Source organism: Tachysurus vachellii, chromosome 12 (assembly GCF_030014155.1).
Source record: "Tachysurus vachellii isolate PV-2020 chromosome 12, HZAU_Pvac_v1, whole genome shotgun sequence".
Taxonomy (NCBI): domain Eukaryota; kingdom Metazoa; phylum Chordata; class Actinopteri; order Siluriformes; family Bagridae; genus Tachysurus; species Tachysurus vachellii.
In genome coordinates this window covers 27,417,962-27,443,794 of record NC_083471.1, presented here as the reverse complement: position 1 = coordinate 27,443,794, position 25,833 = coordinate 27,417,962, and the positions used below count along the sequence as shown (strand labels likewise).

Here is a 25,833-nt window from a genome sequence, read left to right as displayed (position 1 = left end):
TTGTTTATTAATTGGTTAATGGTTGGGTTTAGGTTTGGGGTTCCGGATTAGGGTTGGGGATTAGGGTTAGAAGGTTAGGGTTAGGTTTAGGTTAGGGGAAAAACATAGATCTGGGAATGACCCAGAGACCTAGGGTTAGGTTTATGAGTTTTTGGTTTCAAAAAACCTCTTGTTTGAGTTTAAATTGCAACGGGCTCTCCCTAGGAGCTCCCCCCTCCCTATTCTGAACCGTGATGTCCCGTTAGGGCCCTGTAGTCCCCTCCCCAGGTTGAATAGGGTTGGGGTTTAGGGTTGGGGATAAGGGTTGTGGTTGGGGATTGGGGTTGGGATTAGAGTTAGGGTTGGGAATTAGGGTTGGGGTTAGGTGTAGGGTTTAGGGTTAGGGGTTGGGGTTAAGTGTATGGCACATGCAGGGTTAGGTTTATGAATTTGAGTTGGGTTTAGGAGTTGGGGTTAGGTTTAGAAGTTGGGGTTGGGTTAAGGTTAGGATAGGGATAGGGTTAGGGTTAAGGTTGGGGTTATGACTTAGGGTTGGGTTGGGGGTTTGGGTTTAGGGTTGAGGTTCGGAATTAGGGTTAGGGGTTAGGTTTAGATTAGGAGAAAAAAACAGTTCTGGGAATGACCCAGAGACCTAGTGTTAGATTTAGGATTTAAGTGTATGGTATTGGGGTTAGGGTTGGGGTTAGGTGTAGGGGATTAGGGTTGGGGTTGGGGATTAGGGTTGAGGGTCAGGATTAGGTTTAGGTTAGGGGAAAAAACATAGTTCTGGGAATTACGCAGAGACCTAGGGTTAGGGTTAGGATTTAAGTGTATGGTATTGAGGTTAGGGTTAGATTAGGGTTAGGGTTGGGGTTAGGTGTAGGGATTAGTGTTAGGATTAGGGTTGGTTTTAGGAATTTGGGTTGGGGTTGGGGATTAGGGTTGGGGATTAGGGTTGAGGGTCAGGATTAGGTTTAGGTTAGGGGAAAAAACATAGTTCTGGGAATTACCCAGAGACCTAGGGTTAGGATTTAAGTGTAGGGGGTTGGGGTCAGGGTTAGAATAGGGTTAGGGTTGGGGTTGGCATTAGGGTTTAGGGTTGGGTTTAAAATTATGGTTGTGGTTGGGGATTAGGGTTGGGGTTGGAATTAGAGTTAGGTTTGGTGCTTTGGGTTGGGAATTATGGTTAGGGTTAGGTGTAGGGGTTTAGGGTTAGGGTTCAGGTTAGGTGTAGGGGTTTAGGGTTAGGGGTTGGGTGTAGGGATTGGGTTAGGATTAGGCAAAATAATGAACTGCTTTGTGCTAAAAATACTTCATGTTTAGATAAGGTGTGCCCTCAACCCCTAACCTTAACCCCTACCTTAACCCTTAACCTTGACCTCAATCCTAAACCCTAATCATAGCCCTGACTCCATCCTAACGCTCTATCTTGAGCATTGACTTAGGATTCAAGGCCCTATCTTTGACCTTGAATCCAATTACTGACCTTCACCTGTAACCTTTAAACACCCTACTCCCCCCCTTTTTTCTCCCTTGACCCTTTTAGATTATATAATTGTTTTTGGTCTTAAATTTGAAATACACAACACAAGGGGCAGACAAAACATTTTCTTTTAAACAATAAAATAAGGCTGTTGCGAATTCTTTTTACATTTTTATGTTTTTTATTTATTTTATTTAAGGTTGCTGGTCTCTCTCTCTCTTTTTTAACATCTTTTAAAAAAAGTTTTTTATTTCATTCACTCACTCTCACTCATTTTCTACCGCTTATCCGAACTTCTCGGGTCACGGGGAGCCTGTGCCTATCTCAGGCGTCATCGGGCATCAAGGCAGGATACACCCTGGACGGAGTGCCAGAATACCCGGAGAACCAGAATACCCGGAGGAAACCCCTGAGGCACAGGGAGAACATGCAAACTCCACACACACAAGGCGGAGGCGAGAATCGAACCCCCAACCCTGGAGGTGTGAGGCGAACGTGCTAACCACTAAGCCACCTTGCCCCTATTTCATTCATATTAATTTTATATTTATTTTAATAAAAAAAATTAATTTAGTTTGACAATCAGTAAATTAGCTGTGATCAGCTGTTCCCCCATTAACTGTTCTGTTTAAAACATTCATGTTCGTCCTAAAAACGTAGGGGCATGAATTCTCTCTGGGGTTACAGAATGTCTTTATTTAACTAAATACATGATAAGCTTGTCTGGTAGTTACTTCTCTTCTGTCCTCATCTATAACAACCATAATGGGGTGGGGCTTATGATTAAGGAGGATGTTTTGTCTTCCACAGACATTACAATCAGCCTTCATGGTTTAAATCATTCAAATCATATCAATAATAATAATAATATCAACAACAACAATAATAACAATAATAATAACTAGAATGTACATTTCCTGAAGTAAATGTGAATGGTGCTTGCACGTGGCAAGTTCCCCTCATCTTGCTGAGTGTTTTGATATGTCACATGTCCATGTTGTGCAAAATTTTTATTTTCACGTGACGTCACGTGACAAGACCAGAATACATGTGAGGTAGTTCAACTCATTGTGCTGAGTGTTTTGATATGTCACATGTCCATGTTTTGCAAATTTTTTATTTTCACGTGAAATCACGTGACGTCACATGACTTCATCAAAATACACGTGAGGAAGTTACCTTCATTGTTCTGAGTGTTTTGATATGTCACACATCCATGTTGTAAAAAGTTTTTTGATTTTGCATATTTTGGGGGCGGGGCTGCGGCACACCCAGAAGGCCAGTCTGTACACCAATTTAAAAGTTTGTTCAGAGTATCACCCTAAAGGAGCTGGCCGAGTTTGGTGTAGATAGTTTGAAAGCTTGCCGAGTTATAAACCTCCAAACTTTATAATGGGTGTCTATGGTGAAAAAGGCCACTTTGAGACCTGGTACCGGAAGTACCGGTACTCGGATCGCTTAGAAAAGCACACCTCTCCTCGATGAGCCGGTCAATTTGACACCTCATTCGTGGGTCTAGGACAAAAGCTGCGGGACAAGTTATGCGCAGAAGAAGTTTTGTCCGGAAGAGTATGCAGGATAGTAAGAATGTTGCTTTGCAAGCACCATTAATAATGATGATAAGGTGGCTGCTCTGCTGATCTTGAATACCTGATCATTAAGTGTAGACACTTTTATTTACCACGTGAGTTCACATGTGTTGTTGTGATAGCAGTGTATGTCCCCCCGGATGCTAAGGCTAGCATAGCCATGAAAGAACTAAGTTCTGCTATCAACAAACTGCAGACAGTGCATCCTGATGGAGCCTTTATTGTTGCTGGGGATGCTGGGGATTCTCAAAGCACGCAATACCGCCTTGAGGTCTGGAGACCGGGGGGCCTACAGCGTCGCCAGAGCCGATCTGAGGAGGGGAATCTGCAAAGCCAAACATGCTTACAAACAGCAGATTGAGGAGCACTTCAACTCTGCTGACCCCCAACGCACGTGGCAAGGAACACAGGCTATCACTGACCGCAAACCACCCAATGCAACACCTGCAACCAGTTCTGACTCACTCCCCAACGAGCTCAACCTCTTCTACGCTCGTGTACGCCCTGTACGAGACGGCTTACAGGGAGGAGATCCAGCACCTAGTAGCATGGTGTGTGAACAATAACCTGGAACTTAACACCAAAAAGACCAAGGAGGTCATTGTGGATTTCAGACGTGCTGGCAATCACACTCATCTTCCAATTCACATCAACGGAACTGCTGTTGAGCGTGTACCCAGCTTCAAGTTCCTTGGAATACACATCTCTGAGGACCTCACCTGGTCTCTAAACTCTTCCATCCTGATCAGAAAGGCACAACAGCACATATATTTTCTGAGGAGACTTAAAAAGTCCTGTCTGTGCTACAGGATACTGGAGAACTTTTACCGCTGTACCATTGAGAGTATCCTCACAAACTGCATCTCAGTGTGGTACAGCAGCTGCACAGCTTCAGACCGTAAAGCCCTTCAGAGGGTGGTGAAAACTGCCCAACAAATCATCGGTATTGAACTACCCACCTTCGAGAACATTTCCAAAAAACGCTGTTTGCAAAGGGCGAGGGGCATCATCAAAGATCCCTCTCACCCCAACCACGAACTGTTTACACTTTTCCCATTGGGCAGATGCTACCGTTGTCTCAGAGCCAGAACAAATAGACTGAAAAATAGCTTCTTTCCCGTGGCTGTTTCTGCACTGAACAGCTGATATGGTGTTAACAATCACCACTGTACTGTCACTTTTCTTCTGTGTTTTGCACTATTTTGCACCACTTTAAAATAATGCATCCTTGCACCACCCAAAAACTACATTACATCATTACACTTCATTACAAAAAATCATTACACTTCTGTATGTCCATCCATATTTATTCCATTTATTGTGTGTGTGTGTGTGTGTGTATATATATATATATATATATATATATATATATATATATATATATATATATATATATTCATAATGACATTCCTTTTGTACAGCTATATCTGTCATACCACTTCATGCTGTGTCATACTTATATAAAAACCACACTATATTTACCCTTACTCAGTTATATGTACATATTACTACACCTTCTGTATAACCTCATACCCTTATTTATTACACTGACACTTGTAAATAAACTATCTATGCACTTCTGGTTAGATGATAACTGCATTTCATTGGCTCTGTACATGTACCTTGCACAATGACAATAAAGTTGAATCTAATCTAATCTAATAATAATATCAATAACAACAATATATATCAATAATAATAACAATAACAATAATACCAATACCAATAATAATAATAATAATAATAATAATAATAATAACAATATCAATAATAATAACTATAACAATAATATCAATAATAATAACAACAACAATAATAATAATAATAATAATAATGATAATAAAATAAGGATAGTGCCACAGAACGAGTGCAATAGAGACGCTAATTCCATCATATATTTTATACACATAGGCGACTTCCTCAAGCCCATAATGAAATGAATTAAAACTACATTTCCCAGCGTCCCCTGCTGGCGCCGTCTGATTGGCTGCACTCGTGTTCGTGTTCGTGCTTCCCGGCAATTCTGTCCATGTGGTGCGGTCTGTATCGTCTGACTGCTGCAGAAACGTGGACAATAAAACACGGACTTCATCATAAACGTCATAACGTGAGTAACAAAAAACAGTTATAAGTAAAACACGTGCTCTGTTTTACTTCGTGTCTCGTGCATTTTGCTTCACTAACGGAGTTAAACGGGGATTAATTCAGATGAACTTCCGGGTTGAGACTTAACATTTTACACTGTTTCTGTTCTGTTTAGTGTTAATTATCGGCGAGTTTAATACATTTAATAGCTTTATTCATATGATTTGTGTGCTTATTTCTCTGTGCTACTAAGGAACAACCTTCGGAGATAATAATATAAATAATAATAACAATAATAATTATTATAAATAACAATAAATAATAATAAAAACAATAACTATAATAATAATAATAATTATGATTATTATTATACATAATAATAAATAATAATAACAATTACAGTAAGAGTAATAATAATTATTATAATAATAACAATAATAATAACAACAACAATCATCATCATCATTATAATAATGAATATAATAATCATAATAATAATCATAATAATAATAATTACAATAGTCTTTGTTTCCCACCATCTAACATACAACCAACGAACACTTTTCAACAAATGTGACATTAATGAATGTAATATAATGAAAAACGGTTGCTCTTTGTAGTATGTTTTGTTGAATGTTTTTTCACAAGGATCTTGAGATATTGTTTTCTTGTACACATTATTATTGTTATTATTATTGTTATTATTAGTTGATTTGTTTGTTTAGATCATATTCAGTTCAGGGATGTCAACATGAAATTTTTCATGATCATTTCTGTGAGTCCTGAAATGCTATAATCTAAAGCCTTTTTAAAAATGTATTTAATATATTCTATATATTGACACAAATAAGCTGAAATTGAGGCTAAAATAAGAATAGGCCATTTTTACTAAAAATTTATATTTTTATATTACTATTCTTACACTGTATAATAGTGTAACAGTATAATATATTATTCTACTAAATAAATATTAGTTTTTCAATGAATGCCTTTTTTAATATTCTTTTTATTTAGGATAAACTGTGATCATGAATTTCTGTTTGAAAGCCAATAGAGAGCAAAACTGATCTGAAGGTGAAGGTGTGAACTGATGAAGTTGTCTGCTGGAGGTTTACTAGACAAGAAAAAATATCTATGAACCACACTAATCATCAACAATGAACAAAAGTCACTCTTTTCCACTGCAGACCTACTCCGGCTGGTGCGGATTGACTCATTTCTTGATGTGATGGTTATTAAGTAGGTTTTTTACTGTGAGAAGTGCAAAAAACCCATAAACTTGTATGTAATAATAATAAAAAAATTCATTTGTGCATCTATATTTGTATAGCATTTTGTAATAAGGGTTGTTAGCATATTATAACGATATCAATACTAATATATTTACAATGTATGTGTAAGCCAAACTGAACCAAGAATTTCCAGCAGATTTACCAAAGTGTCTGAAGTTCTGGTTTCTTTTATCCTTACGTGAAAGCACATTCCTGATTTTTATTTGTATTTCATGATGTGCAGAAAACGTAATAATAGTAAAGCTTAGAGAAAACCAAAATGATGACTAAATGATGAAGGAAAGGCAGACGTGGACGTTATTACATCTCATTTTTCTGTCAATATAAACATATAGCAGTGTAACAGCAACTGAATTTACAGAACATATTGTTGCAAAGTTAGCATGTTATTATTCTGTTTGTGTTCTACTTGTGTTATAGGCAGAGGGTTAACATGTCTGATGAACCAGGACCAAGCAAACAAACTCACTCTCAAACACACTCTCAGTCCCAGACTCAGTCTCAGCCCAGCTCCAGCTCGTCATCTGGTCCGGCTTCTTCCAGCCAGTCTTCATCTTCTGGTTCAGGGACGTTGAGCTCAGTGGACACCGTCCCCATCACAGAGCTGTCGTCTATACCTGAGGAGTCTGAAGAACCTGAACCCAAATACTGGGGCAGAATAGTGCCGTTAATTAGAGGCTTTAACGTGCTCAGTACGTGATACAGCACATTCACACATTTACAATCTCCTCCAAACGTATTTAAGACACACTTGTTTTTTTTTTGTTTTTAAAGTGACGTGACATAAGTATGCCGTAAGTATGGGTCACCGTACTTACGGCTAAGTACGGTGACCCATACTCAGAATGCGTTCTCTGCATTTAAAGCATCCAAAGTGCACACACACTGCAGTGAACACACACACACAGCAGTGAACACACACACACACACACAGCAGTGAACACACACACAGCAGTGAACACACACACACAGCAGTGAACACACACACACACAGCAGTGAACACACACAGCAGTGAACACACACACACACAGCAGTGAACACACACAGCAGTGAACACACACACACACACACAGCAGTGAACACACACACACAGCAGTGAACACACACACACACACACACACACACAGCAGTGAACACACACACACACAGCAGTGAACACACACACAGCAGTGAACACACACACACACACAGCAGTGAACACACACACAGCAGTGAACACACACAGCAGTGAACACACACAGCAGTGAACACACACACACACACACACAGCAGTGAACACACACACACACACACAGCAGTGAACACACACACACACAGCAGTGAACACACACACACACACACAGCAGTGAACACACACACACACAGCAGTGAACACACACACACACAGCAGTGAACACACACACACACAGCAGTGAACACACACACCGTGAACACACACCCGGAGCAGTGGGCAGCTATTTTTAGGGGGCATCCTTTGGGTTTGAGATTAACGTATGAATATGAAATACTTTTAAGCTTTAATTGTGTTACATTTAGAAGGTGAAATTCTTCTCAGGTTGGCTGATTGACTTGTCCATTCTAAAACCTTCCACTTTTACACTTGATGAAGTCCTGTGTTGTGTTTTGGATCATTGTCTGGCTGCGTGATGACGTTCATCCTGATTAGAATAAATGCTTTTTTTTTTGTAAATTGTCAGACATCATGCAATCATGCAATCAGACATCATGCATCAGACATCGCTAGCCCATGTTTCTGTAGACTTCTGAATTCAATCTGTTGTTACCATCACAAGTTACTTAAAAAGATTAGTGAGTCTGTTCTAGAAGCAGCCATACAAGCCCAAGCCATGACACCAATAGTTTCCAGTGGTTGAGAAACTCTATTTCCCATTGTTAGAATAGCTACAATTATAATGACAATGTTAGCAAAAATCAGTTACTTATTCTCAGTGAGTAAATGGAAATACATAGAAATACACGTGACACTGTAATTGTGTGTGTGTTTGTGTGTGTGTGTGTGTGCTGCACATAGACTGTGTGGAGAATCAGTACTACTTCGGACGGGACAGTCGCAATGATTATTGTTTTAATGACCCGATTATTCTGACATCACAACGCTACAGAACCTACAGCAAGAGACACTTCAAGATCTTCAGGGTGAGTAAAGACAAAGCCTCCATATTAAAGTGAAGGGGTGTTGCATCTCTGTTGGTGTCAGTGAAAGGACCAGCTTGAACTGATAGCTAACCTAAAATATCTCCATCATGTACTTCATTGGGAGATAAACCCTGTGTGTGTGTGTGTGTGTGTGTGTGTGTGTGTGTGTTTCCAGGATGAAAGTGTGGTATATCTGGAGGATCTGAGTGGAAATGGTACATGGGTGGATGACACTGAGGTTGGTAAAGGAAAACGATGTCCGTTGAGCAACAACTCTGTGGTGTCACTTGCAGACCCCAAACACAAAGGTAATAAAATACACACAAACACACACATACACATATACACACACACACAAACACACACATATATATATCTAATGATGGCATTCCCCCTGGGGGAATGATGTAGGGATTACAGTGCAACCCCAAACACCCACCCCAGTGTGTGTGTTATTCCCTTATTATGTTTCTTACAAACACATAGCTAAAAGATGAAGTCCAGAAAAGGACACATGCTTAAATGCAGAGCAACAAAACATTTATCTTTGATGGATCCTACAGTTTTTACAAATATATTGGAAGAACAAGGCCAGTTCTGTTGATTGTCAGTACACTGGTCTCTGGTCTTCAAATCAGACAATGACATTTACATTTCTGGCATTTAGCAGACACCTTTATTATTAAATTTCATTATTTGAAATTATTTATTTTGAGTAATTGAGGGTTGAGGGCCTTCCTCAGGGGCCCAGCAGTGCAGCTTGGTGGACCTGGGATTCTTAATAATTCTAAATTATTATTATTTTTAAAAGCATTTCTGATCTTTTTAACAGCTATAATCAGCTTCCAGTATTTCAGTATTTATTCCACTCTAATAACGTGAACAGGACACGTGTTGCATTTCTTCCCACACAACCTCCTTTTCTCTAACCCCCACCCCCACCCCCACCCCCACCCAGAGAAGATATTATCATCAGTCAGCGACATTCAGGCTCATTAGGACGATCACACACATTATCACAAAGATTGTGGATCGTGTATAAAAGCTGAAAACCTGCATTTTGAGCTACATGTATATGTTGTATGTGTACTATATTAAACAGCTATATAATAAATAACTTAATGTCTAAATGTTTATGGACCTGTCTTTGTTTCTCAGTGTTTATGTTTGTCGACATGACTGAGGACGATCAGCCGAACTTTCCTAAAGAATTCAGAGAAAAATACCACGTCACACGCAAGATTGGCTCGTAAGTGCAGTCACTCAAACATGAAGTAAGGGTTTAGAAGTAAGCAGTAAGAGTTTAAAACTTACTTTTATTTATTTTATTGACTGTGTTTATCATAGTCTGTTGCTAAAGTAGAGTAATTTGTCCAGATTGGGGTGTGTGTGTGTACACGTGTGTGTGCGTGTGATTTCAGTGGTGTGTGTGGGGAAGTAAAACTGGCCATAGAGAGAGAGACGTGTAAAAAAGTGGCATTAAAAACCATCAACAAGAACGATTTCCCATCCGTTGGGGTAAGCAGCATGAAATAACCTCAAATGATCAACTCATTATCATACAGATGTATTTTTATTGCTGAGTGAATCTGACTGAGATGTTTTGTGTCGCTTTCTCTGCAGACAGCGATGCGTAACGCAGAACGAGAGATTGAGATCCTGAAAAAAATTGATCATGTGAGTTCTTTTACAGTGTCGATTCGGTGCAGTGACGTAATAAACTCTAATAAATATTACACTAATTGTTTATTTTATTTCTCTGCACAGCCGTGTTTAATCCGAACAGAAGATTTCTATCAGACACAGGATTCCTATTACATCGTCTTGGAGTAGTGAGTATTGGTGATTTGTTCTTCAGCTCTAAGCCTTGCCTCCTATAGTTGGCTCGCTGTTCACTAATTCAGTAATGAGAGTAATTAACAGAAAAGATTTAGATATGAATTTTAAAGAGAAGGAGAGAAAATGAGGAGAAAAGAAAAAGGCTTGACTACTGTTCTACTGTTCTAGTGTTTATGGACCCCAAACACATCATACAGAGAAACTGCAGTTTAATGTGTTTTAATGTTTAAACTGAAGCATATCTGGGACTCGGGGTCACAAATTCCTCACACCTTCCTGATGGTGTGTTAGAAAAGCAGAAGGTTCCTGTCTGCAGAAAGCCACCGATCCACAGGGTAGAAAAAAGAACCCTCACTTATTCCCAGCTCTGATATGTTTCACATCAAATTCATTTTCCCAAATGAAAGAATTTTCATGAATAACAAATGTAAAAACTTCAACAGGTGATAATCTGTAAAATCACTAAATAAATCAGATTGTATCGAGCTTTATAGATTATTACTCACATGCACTAACTGATATTTAAACTTATTACTAATGTTGTTGCATCATTCACAATTTAACTAATTATATTATTATTTTTTATATTGTGTGTGTGTAAATAAATATACAGAAGCTGTGGCATACACACACTTTGTTCTTTACGGGTAAATCATTGTCTCCAAAAACCTTTATAAAATCTGGGAGAAATGTTTTGTTCGTTTTGGCCCCTTGACACCAAGGTTGACAAATCTTCATGAAAATTAATATTTATTTATTTCAGAATAATAAGTGTGTGTGTGTGTGTGTGTGTGTGTGTGAGTGTTGAGGGTGGTGAACTCTTCAGCAGGATTAAAGCTCAGAAGCGGTTAAAGGAGAAAATTGCGAAGCTTTACTTTTTTCAGATGCTTAAAGCTGTACAGGTGAGAAACTGTGCTGTGTTCCAAGTGCACTCTGTGTGTAGAAGTAACCTTGAGTGAACTGACTTGGATGTTTGACTGTGATGGAACTTTGTCCTCTGGTCCATTTCATTAGAGTTTATTTTGAATTTTGTGCATTTGAGAGAGCTAAGCTGTAGAGCTGGACAGACAGACAGACAGACAGTCAATATAAACAGAAACAGACAGATGGACATAAAATTATGGATAACTTTCAAATGTATTACTTTTTTCCATAATGTGTGTGTGTGTGTGTGTGTGTGTGATCAGTATCTCCATGAGAATGGCATCATCCACCGTGATCTTAAACCAGAAAATGTGCTTCTCACTTCCCACGATGATGAGTGTCTCATCAAGGTCAGCTCAAAACCTCTGTACATATCACAGGAAGTGATGTAAGGAAGAAATGAGTGATGAAAAGTATGTGCACCCTGACAATCACACCCAGATGTTGAACAGATGTTGGATTGTGTCTGTGGGGATTAGTGATCATTCAGCTACAAGAGCATTAGTGAGATCAGACCCTGATGTTGGTGAGGATGTCTGGGGTTCATTCAGTGTTCAGTGGTGTTGAGTCAGTGTCAGAGCTCTGTGCAGGACACTCGAGTTCTTCACTCCAACCTTCACCTCCACACCATGTCTTCATGGAGCTATTGTGACTGTCATGATGGAACAGGGTTTGGACTCTGAGTTCCAGTGAAGGAAACTGTAAAGTTACACACAGGCGTAAGAAACACATCTGGGTGTGATGGTCAGGGGGCACATACTTTTGGCAAATCTATACTATTGACAAATCACAGTGTTAAGATGCAATATTAGTGATGATTTGTTCATGCAATTCATGTTCAATATGTTCAAAAATATCACTGAATCAACTGAACATCAGTCACCTGATATTGTGTGTGTGTGTGTGTGTGTGTGTGTGTGTGTTTTAGATCACAGACTTTAACCAGTCAAAGATTCTGGAGGAGTCGAGTCTAATGAAGACTCTGTGTGGAACTCCTACATTTCTAGCTCCTGAAGTCTTCACTGCTGACGCCACGGGCGGATACACACATGCTGTGGACTGCTGGAGCCTCGGAGTACTGCTATTCATTTGGTACTCACACTCACTAACCCCACACACACTCACACACACTCACTAACCCCACACTCACTCACTCACTCACTCACACACTCACACACACTCACTAACCCCACACTCACTCACTCACTCACACACTCACACACACTCACTAACCCCACACTCACTCACTCACTCACACACTCACTCACTCACACACACTCACTAACCCCACACTCACTCACTCACACTCACTAACCCCACACTCACACACACTCACTAACCCCACACTCACTCACACACACTCACTCACACTCTCACACACTCACTAACCCCACACTCACTCACACACACTCACTAACCCCACACTCACTCACACACACTCACTAACCCCACACTCACTCACACTCACTCACACACACTCACTAACCCCACACTCACTCACACTCACACACACTCACTAACCCCACACTCACTCACTCACACACACTCACTCACACACCCCACACTCACTCACACACACACACTAACCCCACACACACACTAACCCCACACTCACTCACTCACACACACTAACCCCACACACTCACTCACACACCCCACATTCACTCACTCACACACACTCACTAACCCCACACTCACTCACACACACTCACTCGCACACCCCACATTCACTCACTCACACACACTCACACACATTCACTCACACTCACTCACCCACACTCACTCAGACTCACTCGCTCACTCACACCCACTAACCCCACATTCACTCCCACACACTCACTCAGACTCACTCGCTCACTCACACCCACTAACCTCACACTCACTCACACCCACTAACCCCACACTCACTCAGACTCACTCGCTCACTCACACCCACTAACCCCACATTCACCCACATACACTCACTCACACGCACTAACTTAAACTCACTCACACCCACACACACACCAATACAAACTAAACCTATGCTTATCATGTAAGATACTTTAACCACAAAAATCTGATAATAAATAAACACAATCCCTCTCTCGTGTCCCTCTCAGTTTAGGAGGTTATCCACCGTTTAACAGTGAGTCAAGCTCAATGTCAGTGCGTGATCAGATAATCAGTGGTCATTACTGCTTTATCCGCTCACAGTGGGACTCTGTTTCTGCCCAAGGTAAACATGAGCATGCTCTTTAAAACACATTAACTGTCTCTTTTTCACACACACACACACACACACACACACACATATATATATATATATATACAGGGAGTGCAGAATTATTAGGGAAGTTGTATTTTTGAGGATTAATTTTATTATTGAACAACAACCATGTTCTCAATGAACCCAAAAAACTCATTAATAGCAAAGCTGAATATTTTTGGAAGTAGTTTTTAGTTTGTTTGTAGTTTTAGCTATTTTAGGAGGATATCTGTGTGTGCAGGTGACTATTACTGTGCATAATTATTAGGCAACTTAACAAAAAACAAATATATACCCATTTCAATTATTTATTTTCACCAGTGAAACCAATATTACATCTCAACATTCACTAATATACATTTCTGACATTCAAAAACAAAACAAAAACAAATCAGTGACCAATATAGCCACCTTTCTTTGCAAGGACACTCAAAAGCCTGCCATCCATGGATTCTGTCAGTGTTTTGATCTGTTCACCGTCAACATTGCGTGCAGCAGCAACCACAGCCTCCCAGACACTCTTCAGAGAGGTGTACTGTTTTCCCTCCTTGTAAATCTCACATTTGATGATGGACCACAGGTTCTCTATGGAGTTCAGATCAGGTGAACAAGGAGGCCATGTCATTAGTTTTTCTTCTTTTAGACCCTTTCTTGCCAGCCACGCTGTGGAGTACTTGGACGCGTGTGATGGAGCATTGTCCTGCATGAAAATCATGTTTTTCTTGAAGGATGCAGACTTCTTCCTGTACCACTGCTTGAAGAAGGTGTCTTCCAGAAACTGGCAGTAGGACTGGGAGTTGAGCTTGACCCCATCCTCAACCCGAAAAGGCCCCACAAGCTCATCTTTGATGATACCAGCCCAAACCAGTACTCCACCTCCACCTTGCTGGCGTCTCAGTCGGACTGGAGCTCTCTGCCCTTTACCGATCCAGCCACGAGCCCATCCATCTGGCCCATCAAGACTCACTCTCATTTCATCAGTCCATAAAACCTTAGAAAAATCAGTCTTCAGATATTTCTTGGCCCAGTCTTGACGTTTCAGCTTGTGTGTCTTGTTCAGTGGTGGTCGTTTTTCAGCCTTTCTTACCTTGGCCATGTCTCTGTGTATTGCACACCTTGTGCTTTTGGGCACTCCAGTGATGTTGCAGCTCTGAAATATGGCAAAACTGGTGGCAAGTGGCATCTTGGCAGCTGCACGCTTGACTTTTCTCAGTTCATGGGCAGTTATTTTGCGCCTTGGTTTTTCCACACGCTTCTTGCGACCCTGTTGACTATTTTGAATGAAACGCTTGATTGTTCGATGATCACGCTTCAGAAGCTTGGCAATTTTAAGAGTGCTGCATCCCTCTGCAAGATATCTCACTATTTTTGACTTTTCGGAGCCTGTCAAGTCCTTCTTTTGACCCATTTTGCCAAAGGAAAGGAAGTTGCCTAATAATTATGCACACCTGATATAGGGTGTAGATGTCATTAGACCACACCCCTTCTCATTACAGAGATGCACATCACCTAATATGCTTAATTGGTTGTAGGCTTTCGAGCCTATACAGCTTGGAGTAAGACAACATGCATAAAGAGGATGATGTGGTCAAAATACTCATTTGCCTAATAATTCTGCACTCCCTGTATATACACTATAAGACACACTCCACTGCAGCATTGTCTTGGCTTTCTACTTAATGCTCTTGTCTCTCGCCCCCTGGTTGTTTTTTTGGTTTGTCTTGTTGGATTATTGAATATAGATTAATTGGCAGAAATAATATACATTTATGTTACAAATGTGTACGAGTTCTGAGTCTTTTATGAACAGCATTTTGAGCCATAATATATTCTTAAAATGAATAAATAAGTCCTAGTATCAATTTATATTCTATAATATTCCACTGTATTCTATTTTATTGTATTGTATTTACCATATGTAATTTTATTAAAGCTTTATTATTGTTCTGTTTCAGCTAAAGATCTGGTGAAGAAGCTGCTGGTTGTGGATCCAAATAAACGTCTGAGTATTTCAGAGGCACTGCAGCACCCATGGCTTAATGTGAGAGAGTGTGAGTGAGTGAGTGAGTGAGTGAAAGTGAGAGAGTGTGAGTGAGTGAGTGTGAGAGTGAGTGAGAGAGAGACAGAGTGTGAGTGAGTGAGTGAGTGAGTGAGTGAGTGAGGTGTGTTTAAAACTATTACAGTTCACAGATATCTGTCTGTATAAATAGGACGAGAAGATGAAGATGATGGCGTTTAGCCTGATGAACCCAACACAGCCCGACAAGCCAAGACGAGCTGTAACATCACAACCTGAAGAACCACAGAGAGTGAGACACACACACACTTTAGTTGTCTTCTTAAAGTCATGTGTTGTTTCTTCAATTTAAATAATTAACAGTTTGCATTGTTAGTACCTGTTCCTTAGAATCCCTACTTCTGATTAAATTGTCCTTCAGGGTCAGTCCTTAAATCTGAATTATAGCAGAGTCAGTCTGTTAATCCAGGAGTTACTCCTGCCTCTCTGTGTCTAATCTGTGACAGTCACTGTTAATGTCTGATTCCTTATAATAGCCTGTGAATAATCTAATCCTGTCAATCACTGTACTACCATAACCTACATGTGTGTGTGTGTCTGTGTATGCTGTAGAGATCAAAACGTAAAGCTGAGGGGGAAGAAGAAACATCCGCGTCTAAAAGGCGAGCATGACACTACACACACTTTCTATCCAGCCTGTGTGTGTGTGCGTTTTGCATACACATGTCTCTGTTTGTATGTATATACACTGTTTGTGTACTTTTTTCAATAAATGGTTTTTAACATTGTCAGTGATTTGTCTATTTACTCTGAACCTGTCTGTCTGTCTGTCATCAAATATTGTAGACCATAACCCTATAAACTGACATGCTCCAGTTAAGAAAATTAAAAATAATAAGACATTTGCACAAGATTCAAGTTTTTATTTAAAAATGACATCACACATGGAAAGTATTCTGTGTATGAATATTAAATTTGTGATTGGAGTGGATATTTTAATTAATTAGTTTATAATAAATTTTAATGAGCAGCAGCCACACTTTTTTCATCACAACCTGAAACTGAAGTTTTAAAAAGATTTATTATCTGTAATGTTTTTTGTCTCTTAAAGTAATTTCTTAGGTTTCATTTGATCTGCTGAATCAAATGCCCTATAGTGAGACCCTGTGTGTGTGTGTGTGTGTGTTAGAGTTTGCTGATGTGTTTATCTTTCAGTCTATAAAGGATTTTATGTGCTTGGTCAAACGAATCACCGAGTACAGACTGAATTCGACTCTTCCACTCCTGCAGCCTCGGCCGATTCATCAAAACGTCTCTTCCTCCAGCCAAGGGCTACACACACACACACACAACGACAACAAATATACACCAAAATGAGTAGTACAGAACACTGCAAAACTAAGCTCTGTTAGCCTTTTATGATGTTAATCACCATGGCTAATGCTGACAGTGCTGTAGTACACTGATCAGTGTGAATAGTCACACTTAAAAAAAGTGGTGTGTTGTGTGATTGCATGGTGTGGTGTGGTGTGTGTTGTGGTGTGAATCTTGATGTTACGGTGTGTTCTGTGTGGTATAAACTCTGACCTGCATGAGCTCACAGACAGCAAGCAGGTCAGCCAGCGTGAGGTCATCACCACACAGGAAGTCTGTATCCTTCAGGAACATCGTTTCCAGTTTGTCAAGTGTTGCATCCAGTTCCCACAGCGCACGCTGCAGTTTAACATCGTCCACCGGCTGTCCTGACAACCGTGGTGTTAACACCTACACACACACGCACAGGCCGGGAGTAAAGTTTATCCTTAACTGATGACACTGCAGATCAGTTTGCAGCAGTTTTGCTGCTGATCTCTGAATAAACGTAATTCACAACTAATGGTGTGTTTGTGTTAAACTGCTGGTGGTTGTTCAAACTTTCTATGTCATTAATATCTGATGTTCCTGACAATAACACTAGCAGTGTAGCTACGATTAGTTGTGATTGCTCAGTCAGTATTAGGTTAACAGTGTGCAGTATGATTCCTTTGTTAGCTCCGCCCACCTCTGTAATGAACACTTTGGAGGCATGGAGGCGTGTGTTCATGTGATGCCAGGCCGTGTACTCGTCAACTCTTGCCCTCTTCTGCGGTTGCTGTGGATACCAATGGTCTGGGACACTGTAGGCTGCAGTCAGGTATTTGAGTATGGCGTCACTGACACACACAGGAGGAGGGAATAATTACACTAACACACTTTACACTACATTCATTCCTTCTGTGTAAAAGTTCACCAGCTAGTGGCCATGATTACACTTAAAAAAAAAACTACTTGTTTGTACATTGTCAGGTGAGCAGTGTGTGTGTGTGTGTGTGTGTGTGTGTTCTAAACTCCTCTCTCACCTCTCTGTGAGGATGAAACCGTCCTCCTCCATGACTGGAACTTTCTGCATTGGGTTCAGTTTCATGAACTCTGGAGTCCTGTTCTGTCCTACACACACACACACACACACATCTCTGTAGCTCAGGAGGTTAAAGTTCAGTTAACACACACTTCTCTGTGCTGCAGTATAATTTACTGACAGATTGGATTTACACAGCAGCACAGAGTTACTGTGTGTAGAGTTTAGTGTAGAGTTTGTATAGAGTTGTGTAGAGTTTGTATAGAGTTGTGTAGAGTTTAGTGTAGAGTTTGTATAGAGTTGTGTAGAGTTTAGTGTAGAGTTTGTATAGAGTTGTGTAGAGTTTAGTGTAGAGTTTGTATAGAGTTGTGTAGAGTTTAGTGTAGAGTTTGTATAGAGTTGTGTAGTTTCAGGTCGTTACCTTTCCGCAGCGCTACAGTGTGAACAGTGTGTGGGATTTTATTCACGGTGAGAAAGATGATGAGAGCTCGACATGGCTGTGACATCAGATCCACATACACCTTCAACATGATCAGACCGCGGAACTATTTAAACAACAACAACAACAACAACAATATCTGCTGAAACGCGGTCCTGAATCTTCCCCAGACACTTCGCTCTGTGTTTCCCAAATACACCACCAGGGGGCGCACACATTGCACCGCTATGGTGTGTGACGTCATCAGGGCTGCCAGCTCCGTTATTTTCGAACTGTTTTGTTTTTAAATCTCCCTGTTTTTGCTGCCTGATTTTGCATAAATTAATTTACTTTACATAAAAAACTTTTCCTTATTCCAACGATCTGGTTCTGGTTCCCCTCAAGGTTTCTTATATCATCTCAGGGAGTTTTTCGTGTTACTGTTGCTCATTTGGGATAAATTTAAATGTGATTTTATACTTTATAATTTTTAGTTATCTGTGTTTGTGTGTGTGTGTCTAGTTGTGTGTATTTGTGTTTTTGTGTGTGTTTGAGTGTGGTGTAATGCTTCGACCAGACATTTCCAGCTACTTCCATACAGGTGTACATGTAATGACAGGTGAACAGGTGTACATGTAATGACAGGTGCACAGGTGAACAGGTGTACATGTAATGACAGGTGCACAGGTGTACATGTAATGACAGGTGCACAGGTGAACAGGTGTACATGTAATGACAGGTGCACAGGTGTACATGTAATGACAGGTGCACAGGTGTACATGTAATGACAGGTGCACAGGTGTACATGTAATGACAGGTGCACAGGTGTACATGTAATGACAGGTGTACAGGTGAACAGGTGTACATGTAATGACAGGTGCACAGGTGAACAGGTGTACATGTAATGACAGGTGCACATGTACACAGGTGTACATGTAATGACAGGTGCACAGGTGTACATGTAATGACAGGTGCACAGGTGAACAGGTGTACATGTAATGACAGGTGCACAGGTGAACAGGTGTACATGTAATGACAGGTGCACATGTGCACAGGTGTACATGTAATGACAGGTGTACAGGTGTACATGTAATGACAGATGCACAGGTGAACAGGTGTACATGTAATGACAGGTGCACAGGTGTACAGGTGTACATGTAATGACAGGTGCACAGGTGTACAGGCAACACCTTTCTCTCATACATGACGGGTTTAGCTCTTAATAAGCGTAACAAATACAGAAATAAATAACAAAACTATAATGAAGGGACAAAGCAAACATAGATGATATCTCGTTACATAAGTTCTCCTACATCATCATCACTAAGTGTGTGTGTCTTGCTATGGGTTGGCTCATCCTACATAGTGCCCTCTGCTTTCTGAGCCCAAAGCCCAGGTATAGACTCCACGCTCCATGTGACTCTGTGTGAAAGTGCTACTTAAGATAGATTCTAAAATTCTGTTCTAATTATATTATTCAGGTATTGTTCCATTCTGATTATGAAGAACAAGAACCACTCTATTTAAACATATTTATAATGTTCATTATTTTATCTATGTATGTATGTTTGCACTGCTGTCAGATAAATGCTGATGTTTCTGTTGGTATTAATGTTTATTGATTGTTTACTGATTTATACAGATTCACTGACTGCAGCTCACAGCTAAAAGCTCAATGTGAGCATGAGGACTGTTAGAGGTTAGGGTTAGGGATTAGGGTTAAATTTAGGGTTAGAGGATAAGGTTAGGGTTAGGGATTAGGGTTAGAGTTAGGGTTAGAGGATAAGGTTAGGGTTATGGTTAGGTGATAGTGGTTTAAATTAGGGATTAGGGGATAGTGGTTTATATTCAGGGATAGTGTTAGGGTTATGGTTCATAAACACAGACTGAAATTATATTTTTAACTTTAACTTTTCTAGTGTAACTTATTGAGTGACACTTTTCCCTGTCAGGTGCCACTTGTTTAGGATGCTAAATATAACCAACCATAAAGTTGTGATGATTTACAAGCACAAGTGTGTGGAGCTTTAATGTCATTTCAGTCATCAACAAGTAAGTAAAGTAAAAATGGTCTTTGTTACATTCCAATAATCACACGAAGCAGAGAAGACCTTCATTAATACACATCTGAGCAGAGTTACTGAGGAAAACACAAAATAATAAAAAGCTGCTGTGAAGCTGCAGAGACAATAACCATGTCCATGTCACAGAGATGTGGACACCTGAGAGAGGTCTACTTTGTTAGACACCTGAGACACATTTGTCTTCTTTTCATGTAACTCAGACTGGATGTCCAGAAACGTCTTGTTTTTAGTTTCTGGCACAAAAAAGAAGATGAATGTGGTGACGAGGCAACAAATCACTAAAAACACGAGAAAACAGAACTGTTGCAGTCCACTCTGCACAAAAGATAGAGAGAGATGAACAACACAGAAAGAAAGAGAGAAAATATGTATTATAATAAATATATACTAATATTTATTAGTAAATCATTCATGTGTAAACTGTTCTCAACTGAATGTTCTAACATTCAGGAAGGTTCCACTATGAAGGGGAACTCTGCTCTATTAGTCAGTTACACTGCTGGGACGTACCACTATGAAGGGGAACACCAAGCTGATGAAGAAGAAACTGAGCCAGTTGACTGAGCCAGCGATCATGTATGCTGCAGGACGAGTGGTCTGGGTGAAAAGCTCTGTAATCAGAATGTTTGTCACACCACCTACAGGACAAAACATGAATCACACAATAACATACACACAGTAACACACACACAAAAACATAAACAATAACTAAAAGTCACACTGAGAATTATTTACATTTTTCCCTTCATCTATTTACTCATCCTTAGTCATTAAATACTTGGTTTGTTTTGTTTGTTGTTTGTTTGTTGTTTATTTATTTGGTTGTTTGGTTCCTGCTTTGTATGACCTGGTCCAAGGCCAAAGCTGAGGATGAAGGCGAAGACACAGAGCATGCTGAGATACGGCACCAAGGAGCTGGACTTCTGCAGGAGAAGGAAAGTAAAGAATACAAAATAAATATGAATCTATTTGTAGATTTCCTTTCACCGTGTGACTCAATACACATTTATTTATCAAGAGCAAGATGCTGTGAAACAATTCAGTATATTCTTCACACACAACAGCAGAGTGTTTAACTCTGAGTCTGTTCTGAATTACAGAGCCGTGTTGGTGAAGCACGAAGCCTGAATTTATTTATTTCATCTCACATGAAAAACACATCTGTAGCCAAACATGGACATGTTTGTAAAGAAAGATGATCGATTACATGGTAATATAACTGAACAAAATGTGCACATACATTCACCATCTCTGTGTCTGTAATAAACAAGTTGTCTCATAATAGATTTTATTCTGATTTGTGTAAAAATTCATTTGTTACCTGAAAGCTGAGTGTGAGAGTAAAGCAGACACACCACAAAGACATGAGAGAATATCCTCCAATAATCAGAGCTCGACGTCCCAATCGTTCAATCAGTAAACTCTACAACACACACACACATGCACGCACACACACACAACACACACCCACACCACATACACACACAACACGCACACACCACATACACACACAGACCACATACACACAAACACATGCACACACATGCATATACACACACATCACACACACACACACACACACACAATTACACACCACATTAAATGTGTGATATTGATCAAATTAATGTTTAATCTCTTCTACTAAAGTGCTGATCAGACGACACGCTGATGGATTTGATCTAAAATGATGGAGTTCATGCAGCTCAAGTTCTCACTCTCATTAAAGCAGAAGGAGACGAACTGAATATGAAGAAACTGAACTTTTCAGATTTCACTTTTCACGCCAGTTGCTGATAAACTCATTCATAATAAAAACCTGTGTTTAAGTGAAAAACAGGACTTTTACATTAGTGCCCTCAGACTCAAGCCCACTAGACGATAATGCCGTTTAAACTGTTGTGAGTTTTGTGTCTCATTGTGTGTTTGTGACTTACACACGTTAGCGCTGTTACACACTCACACATTCCTGTTCCCACGGTGACATAAGGAATGTTTTCAGATGGAATTCCAGCTTCACTAAAGATATATTCTGCATAGAAATAAATCTGAAAGAGTGATAATACATTATAACACACATCATATACACACCAGCAGCAGGCTTGTTCAGCGTGTTTGTGTGTGTGTTGTACAGCGTTGATGCCGTTGAGCTGCTGTGCTGTGCTGATTATGATGATGATAAAAAGAGGCCAGCGGTTTCTGCACTCAGTAAAAAGCTGCCAGGGTTTTTTGGGCTTGATTCCTTCAGCACTGATTCGTTCTCGCTGCATGTCCTCCATCTCAACCTGGAAATGTTCTCCACCATGGATCTGCTTCAAAGCTGAGGGAACACACACACACACATACGCACATACTCCTGACAGGACATAGACCAGAACATTCCACAAGTCACAAGGCGGCTTTTGTCCTTTATGCGCCAGTGAATTTTTCAAAACAGAGCTTCTAACAATAAAAAAAAAATTCAGAAAAATAAATTGATGTTCAGTCTGACTGATGTTCAAGCAATCAAATAAATGTTCATCATTAACCAACAGCAGTGTGAACACAGAGTCGGTGTGAACACAGAGTCGGTGTGAACACAGAGTCGGTGTGAACACAGAGTCGGTGTGAAAACAGAGTCGGTGTGAAAACAGAGTCGGTGTGAACACTACGGTGGCCGAGAAGTGCAAAACACATTAACAAATCAAGTCAGACAACCTGGAAGAGGTTGGTATAGTTTGTGAATGGAAACTTACCATCATTGGACGAGACACCTTTCATTCACCTTTATATCTTTAATGACAGTCGTCTTGTCCAATGATCGGTAAGTTTCCATTCACAATTCACAACTATACCTACCGCTTCTGGGTTGTCTGAATCGGTGCACGAAACACATTAACAAATCAGAAAACACAACGACATTTCAGACAACCCGGAAGTGGTTGGTATAGTTTGTGATTGGACAAGACACCTGTCACTCAAGGTATACATGAAGTTCAACAGTCTGCTGCAGGGAAAAGTTGGAATGTATGGATGGAATGGATTACTGTGGATTAATTCTGTTATTTTCTTATATTTAAACGGAGAACTTTACACATTACACATAAGATTCCATACCTGTATATCTTGAGTGACAGGTGTCTTGTCCAATGATCGGTAAGTTTCCATTCAAAAACGATACACTACCGTTTCTGGGTTGTCTGACTTGTCGTTGTGTTTTCGGATTTGTTAATGTGTTTTGCACTTCTCGGCCACCATAGAACACAGAGTCGGTGTGAAAACAGAGTCAGTGTGAATAAAGAGTCAGTGTGAACACAGAGTCAGTGTGAAAACAGAGTCAGTGTGAATACAGAGTCAGTGTGAATACAGAGTCGGTGTGAACACAGAGTCGGTGTGAGAACAGAGTCAGTGTGAATACAGAGTCAGTGTGAACACAGAGTCGGTGTGAGAACAGAGTCAGTGTGAATACAGAGTCGGTGTGAATACAGAGTCAGTGTGAATAGAGAGTCAGTGTGAACACAGAGTCGGTGTGAGAACAGAGTCAGTGTGAACACAGAGTCGGTGTGAATACAGAGTCAGTGTGAAAACAGAGTCAGTGTGAATAGAGAGTCGGTGTGAACACAGAGTCAGTGTGAATACAGAGTCAGTATGAACACAGAGTCAGTGTGAATACAGAGTCAGTATGAACACAGAGTCAGTGCAAATACAAAGTCGGTGTGAATACAGAGTCGGTGTGAATACAGAGTCGGTGTGAATACAGAGTCAGTATGAACACAGAGTCGGTGTGAATACAGAGTCGGTTTGAATACAGAGTCGGTGTGAATACAGAGTCAGTGTGAATACAGAGTCGGTGTGAATACAGAGTCGGTTTGAATACAGAGTCGGTGTACCAGTGGTGCAAGAAACTTCATCAGTTCGGTCGATCAGCAGGAATCGAGGACTTTCAGGAAACTGGGGCAAGAAAATGAGCTGAAGAACAGCAGGAAGACACGGGGAGACAAGGAGAAGAGGCCAGTACTGTTCTCCACCTAATATTTCACTGTATACACACACATACATACACACACACACACACACACACACACACACACACACACAATTCTATAATACTGTAATGCTTCCTCTTAATGTCACTCTAGATGAAGGAATCTGCTCAAAGCCAGAAATGGGAATTTAGAGAAGACACAAATTAAAATTAGAATCACATTCAGTCAGAACTGAAGCTCTGTTTCTGTAATAAACTAATAAATTACAATAGATTTCATCACACAAACATCTAAACATCTAATTGTAGCTTCTTTGGGAACTATTTTTGCTGCAGGAGCAAAAATAAACAAAATCTTTGGACTTTTTCCTCAATATTAACTTCTTATATAAAAGCATCACACAGGTCTGAGTTAATATTCAGAAGAACAGTGTGACTTTGTGATTATCGTGATTACTAACGTCAGTCCCATCACTTGTCCTGTTAGAATTCCTCCTGTGATGAAAATGGATGTTCCCATCGCCATGGTGCCACGCAGAGCACGGGGGGCAATTTCCCCCAGGTACAGTGGCTGAACACAGATCCCTACACCTGGAATCTCACACACACACACATACACACACACATACACACACACACAGCTGCTGTAGAAACTGCAGTTAGGTTAAATCTATATCAGAACCCTGTGCAGATTGAAGTGTTTGTCCTGCTGTAATTAATATTGTTCATAATTTGTCACCTGCGTTTATCCCGGAGATGAAACGACCAGCGATGAGCAGCTCGAATACAGCAGTAAGATAACTCAAGCCCATTAGCACTGCTGCTAACAGAGAGAACGAGTTGTTGATCAACAACGTTCCTTTTCTGAGAAGAAGGCAGAAAGAGATTTATTTACACCTGTTTTTAACACATGCCATGCGAGCAGGTCTCCTTTAAGCTCTTCATCCGAGGTCTTCATCTCAACACTTGGACCTTCATCTGATTTTTTTTTGTCTTGGCTCATGTTTTAATGTCTCGGCTCTTCATCTTGCATGAATTTCCTTGTTTTTCATACTGTCCCTTCATCTCAGCTTGTGGCCTTATTTGAATGTTTACCCACTGGCTTTTGTTTTATTTGTGAAGTGTGTGTGCATGTGTGTGTGTGTGTGTGTGTGTGTGTGTGTGTGTGTGTGTGTATGTGTGTGTGTGTGTGAGATTAGCACCTTCCAAAGTGAACTGCTAGAGAAGCTCCAACTGAAGCTCCCACTAATCCCCCAATAGTGAACACAGAGACGATGGAGGACCAGAGCAGTGTGAGGAGCTCTGGTGAGATGTGACTGTCGTAACGCTGCATCCACGTCTGGTTAATAAAGTGCTGCACTTCCTGAACACACACACAC

At 40.3% G+C, this 25,833-nt stretch overlaps 3 protein-coding genes across 3 annotated transcripts in view; 1 reads left to right on the top strand and 2 right to left on the bottom strand.

Moving 5' to 3' along the window:
- Nucleotides 1-5,038: 5,038 nt before the first annotated feature.
- Nucleotides 5,039-16,405, top strand: chek2 (checkpoint kinase 2). The gene is made up of 15 exons (XM_060884104.1): nt 5,039-5,158; nt 6,849-7,120; nt 8,462-8,586; nt 8,762-8,894; nt 9,745-9,835; nt 10,008-10,104; nt 10,210-10,263; nt 10,354-10,418; nt 11,228-11,327; nt 11,613-11,699; nt 12,278-12,441; nt 13,452-13,567; nt 15,553-15,638; nt 15,808-15,906; nt 16,227-16,405. Exons 2-15 carry the CDS (start codon nt 6,862-6,864, stop codon nt 16,284-16,286), a joined length of 1,536 nt encoding a protein of 511 aa, XP_060740087.1. The 5' UTR covers nt 5,039-5,158; nt 6,849-6,861; the 3' UTR covers nt 16,287-16,405.
- Nucleotides 16,406-16,522: 117 nt separating this feature from the next.
- gstt2 (glutathione S-transferase theta 2) lies at nt 16,523-18,634 on the bottom strand. The gene is made up of 5 exons (XM_060883269.1): nt 18,413-18,634; nt 17,993-18,080; nt 17,656-17,806; nt 17,202-17,378; nt 16,523-16,946 (listed from the first exon to the last, which is right to left on the bottom strand). Exons 1-5 carry the CDS (start codon nt 18,519-18,521, stop codon nt 16,800-16,802), a joined length of 672 nt encoding a protein of 223 aa, XP_060739252.1. The 5' UTR covers nt 18,522-18,634; the 3' UTR covers nt 16,523-16,799.
- A 1,673-nt stretch (nt 18,635-20,307) lies between these two features.
- The window catches only part of slc2a11b (solute carrier family 2 member 11b), a 6,691-nt gene continuing 1,165 nt past the window's right edge, over nt 20,308-25,833 (bottom strand). The window contains exons 3-12 of the mRNA XM_060883451.1: nt 25,657-25,813; nt 25,194-25,318; nt 24,916-25,045; nt 24,360-24,508; nt 22,623-22,810; nt 22,428-22,538; nt 21,815-21,916; nt 21,341-21,416; nt 21,004-21,131; nt 20,308-20,808 (exon numbers count right to left, since the gene is read on the bottom strand). Coding sequence (XP_060739434.1) covers nt 20,614-20,808; nt 21,004-21,131; nt 21,341-21,416; nt 21,815-21,916; nt 22,428-22,538; nt 22,623-22,810; nt 24,360-24,508; nt 24,916-25,045; nt 25,194-25,318; nt 25,657-25,813 — 1,361 coding nt within the window. The 3' untranslated portion in view covers nt 20,308-20,613. The remainder of the gene's footprint in view (nt 20,809-21,003; nt 21,132-21,340; nt 21,417-21,814; nt 21,917-22,427; nt 22,539-22,622; nt 22,811-24,359; nt 24,509-24,915; nt 25,046-25,193; nt 25,319-25,656; nt 25,814-25,833) is intronic.

Coding starts and splice junctions, on each gene's coding strand:
- chek2 (XM_060884104.1), top strand. CDS start 6,862: ATGTCTGATGAACCAGGACCAAGCAAACAAACTCACTCTCAAACACAC. Junction 10,105..10,209: donor ACGATTTCCCATCCGTTGGG/GTAAGCAGCATG, acceptor CTTTCTCTGCAG/ACAGCGATGCGTAACGCAGA. Junction 13,568..15,552: donor GGACTCTGTTTCTGCCCAAG/GTAAACATGAGC, acceptor GTTCTGTTTCAG/CTAAAGATCTGGTGAAGAAG.
- gstt2 (XM_060883269.1), bottom strand. CDS start 18,521: ATGTTGAAGGTGTATGTGGATCTGATGTCACAGCCATGTCGAGCTCTC. Junction 17,807..17,992: donor GGTTTCATCCTCACAGAGAG/GTGAGAGAGGAG, acceptor TGTGTGTGTCAG/TGACGCCATACTCAAATACC. Junction 17,379..17,655: donor CCAAAGTGTTCATTACAGAG/GTGGGCGGAGCT, acceptor GTGTGTGTGTAG/GTGTTAACACCACGGTTGTC.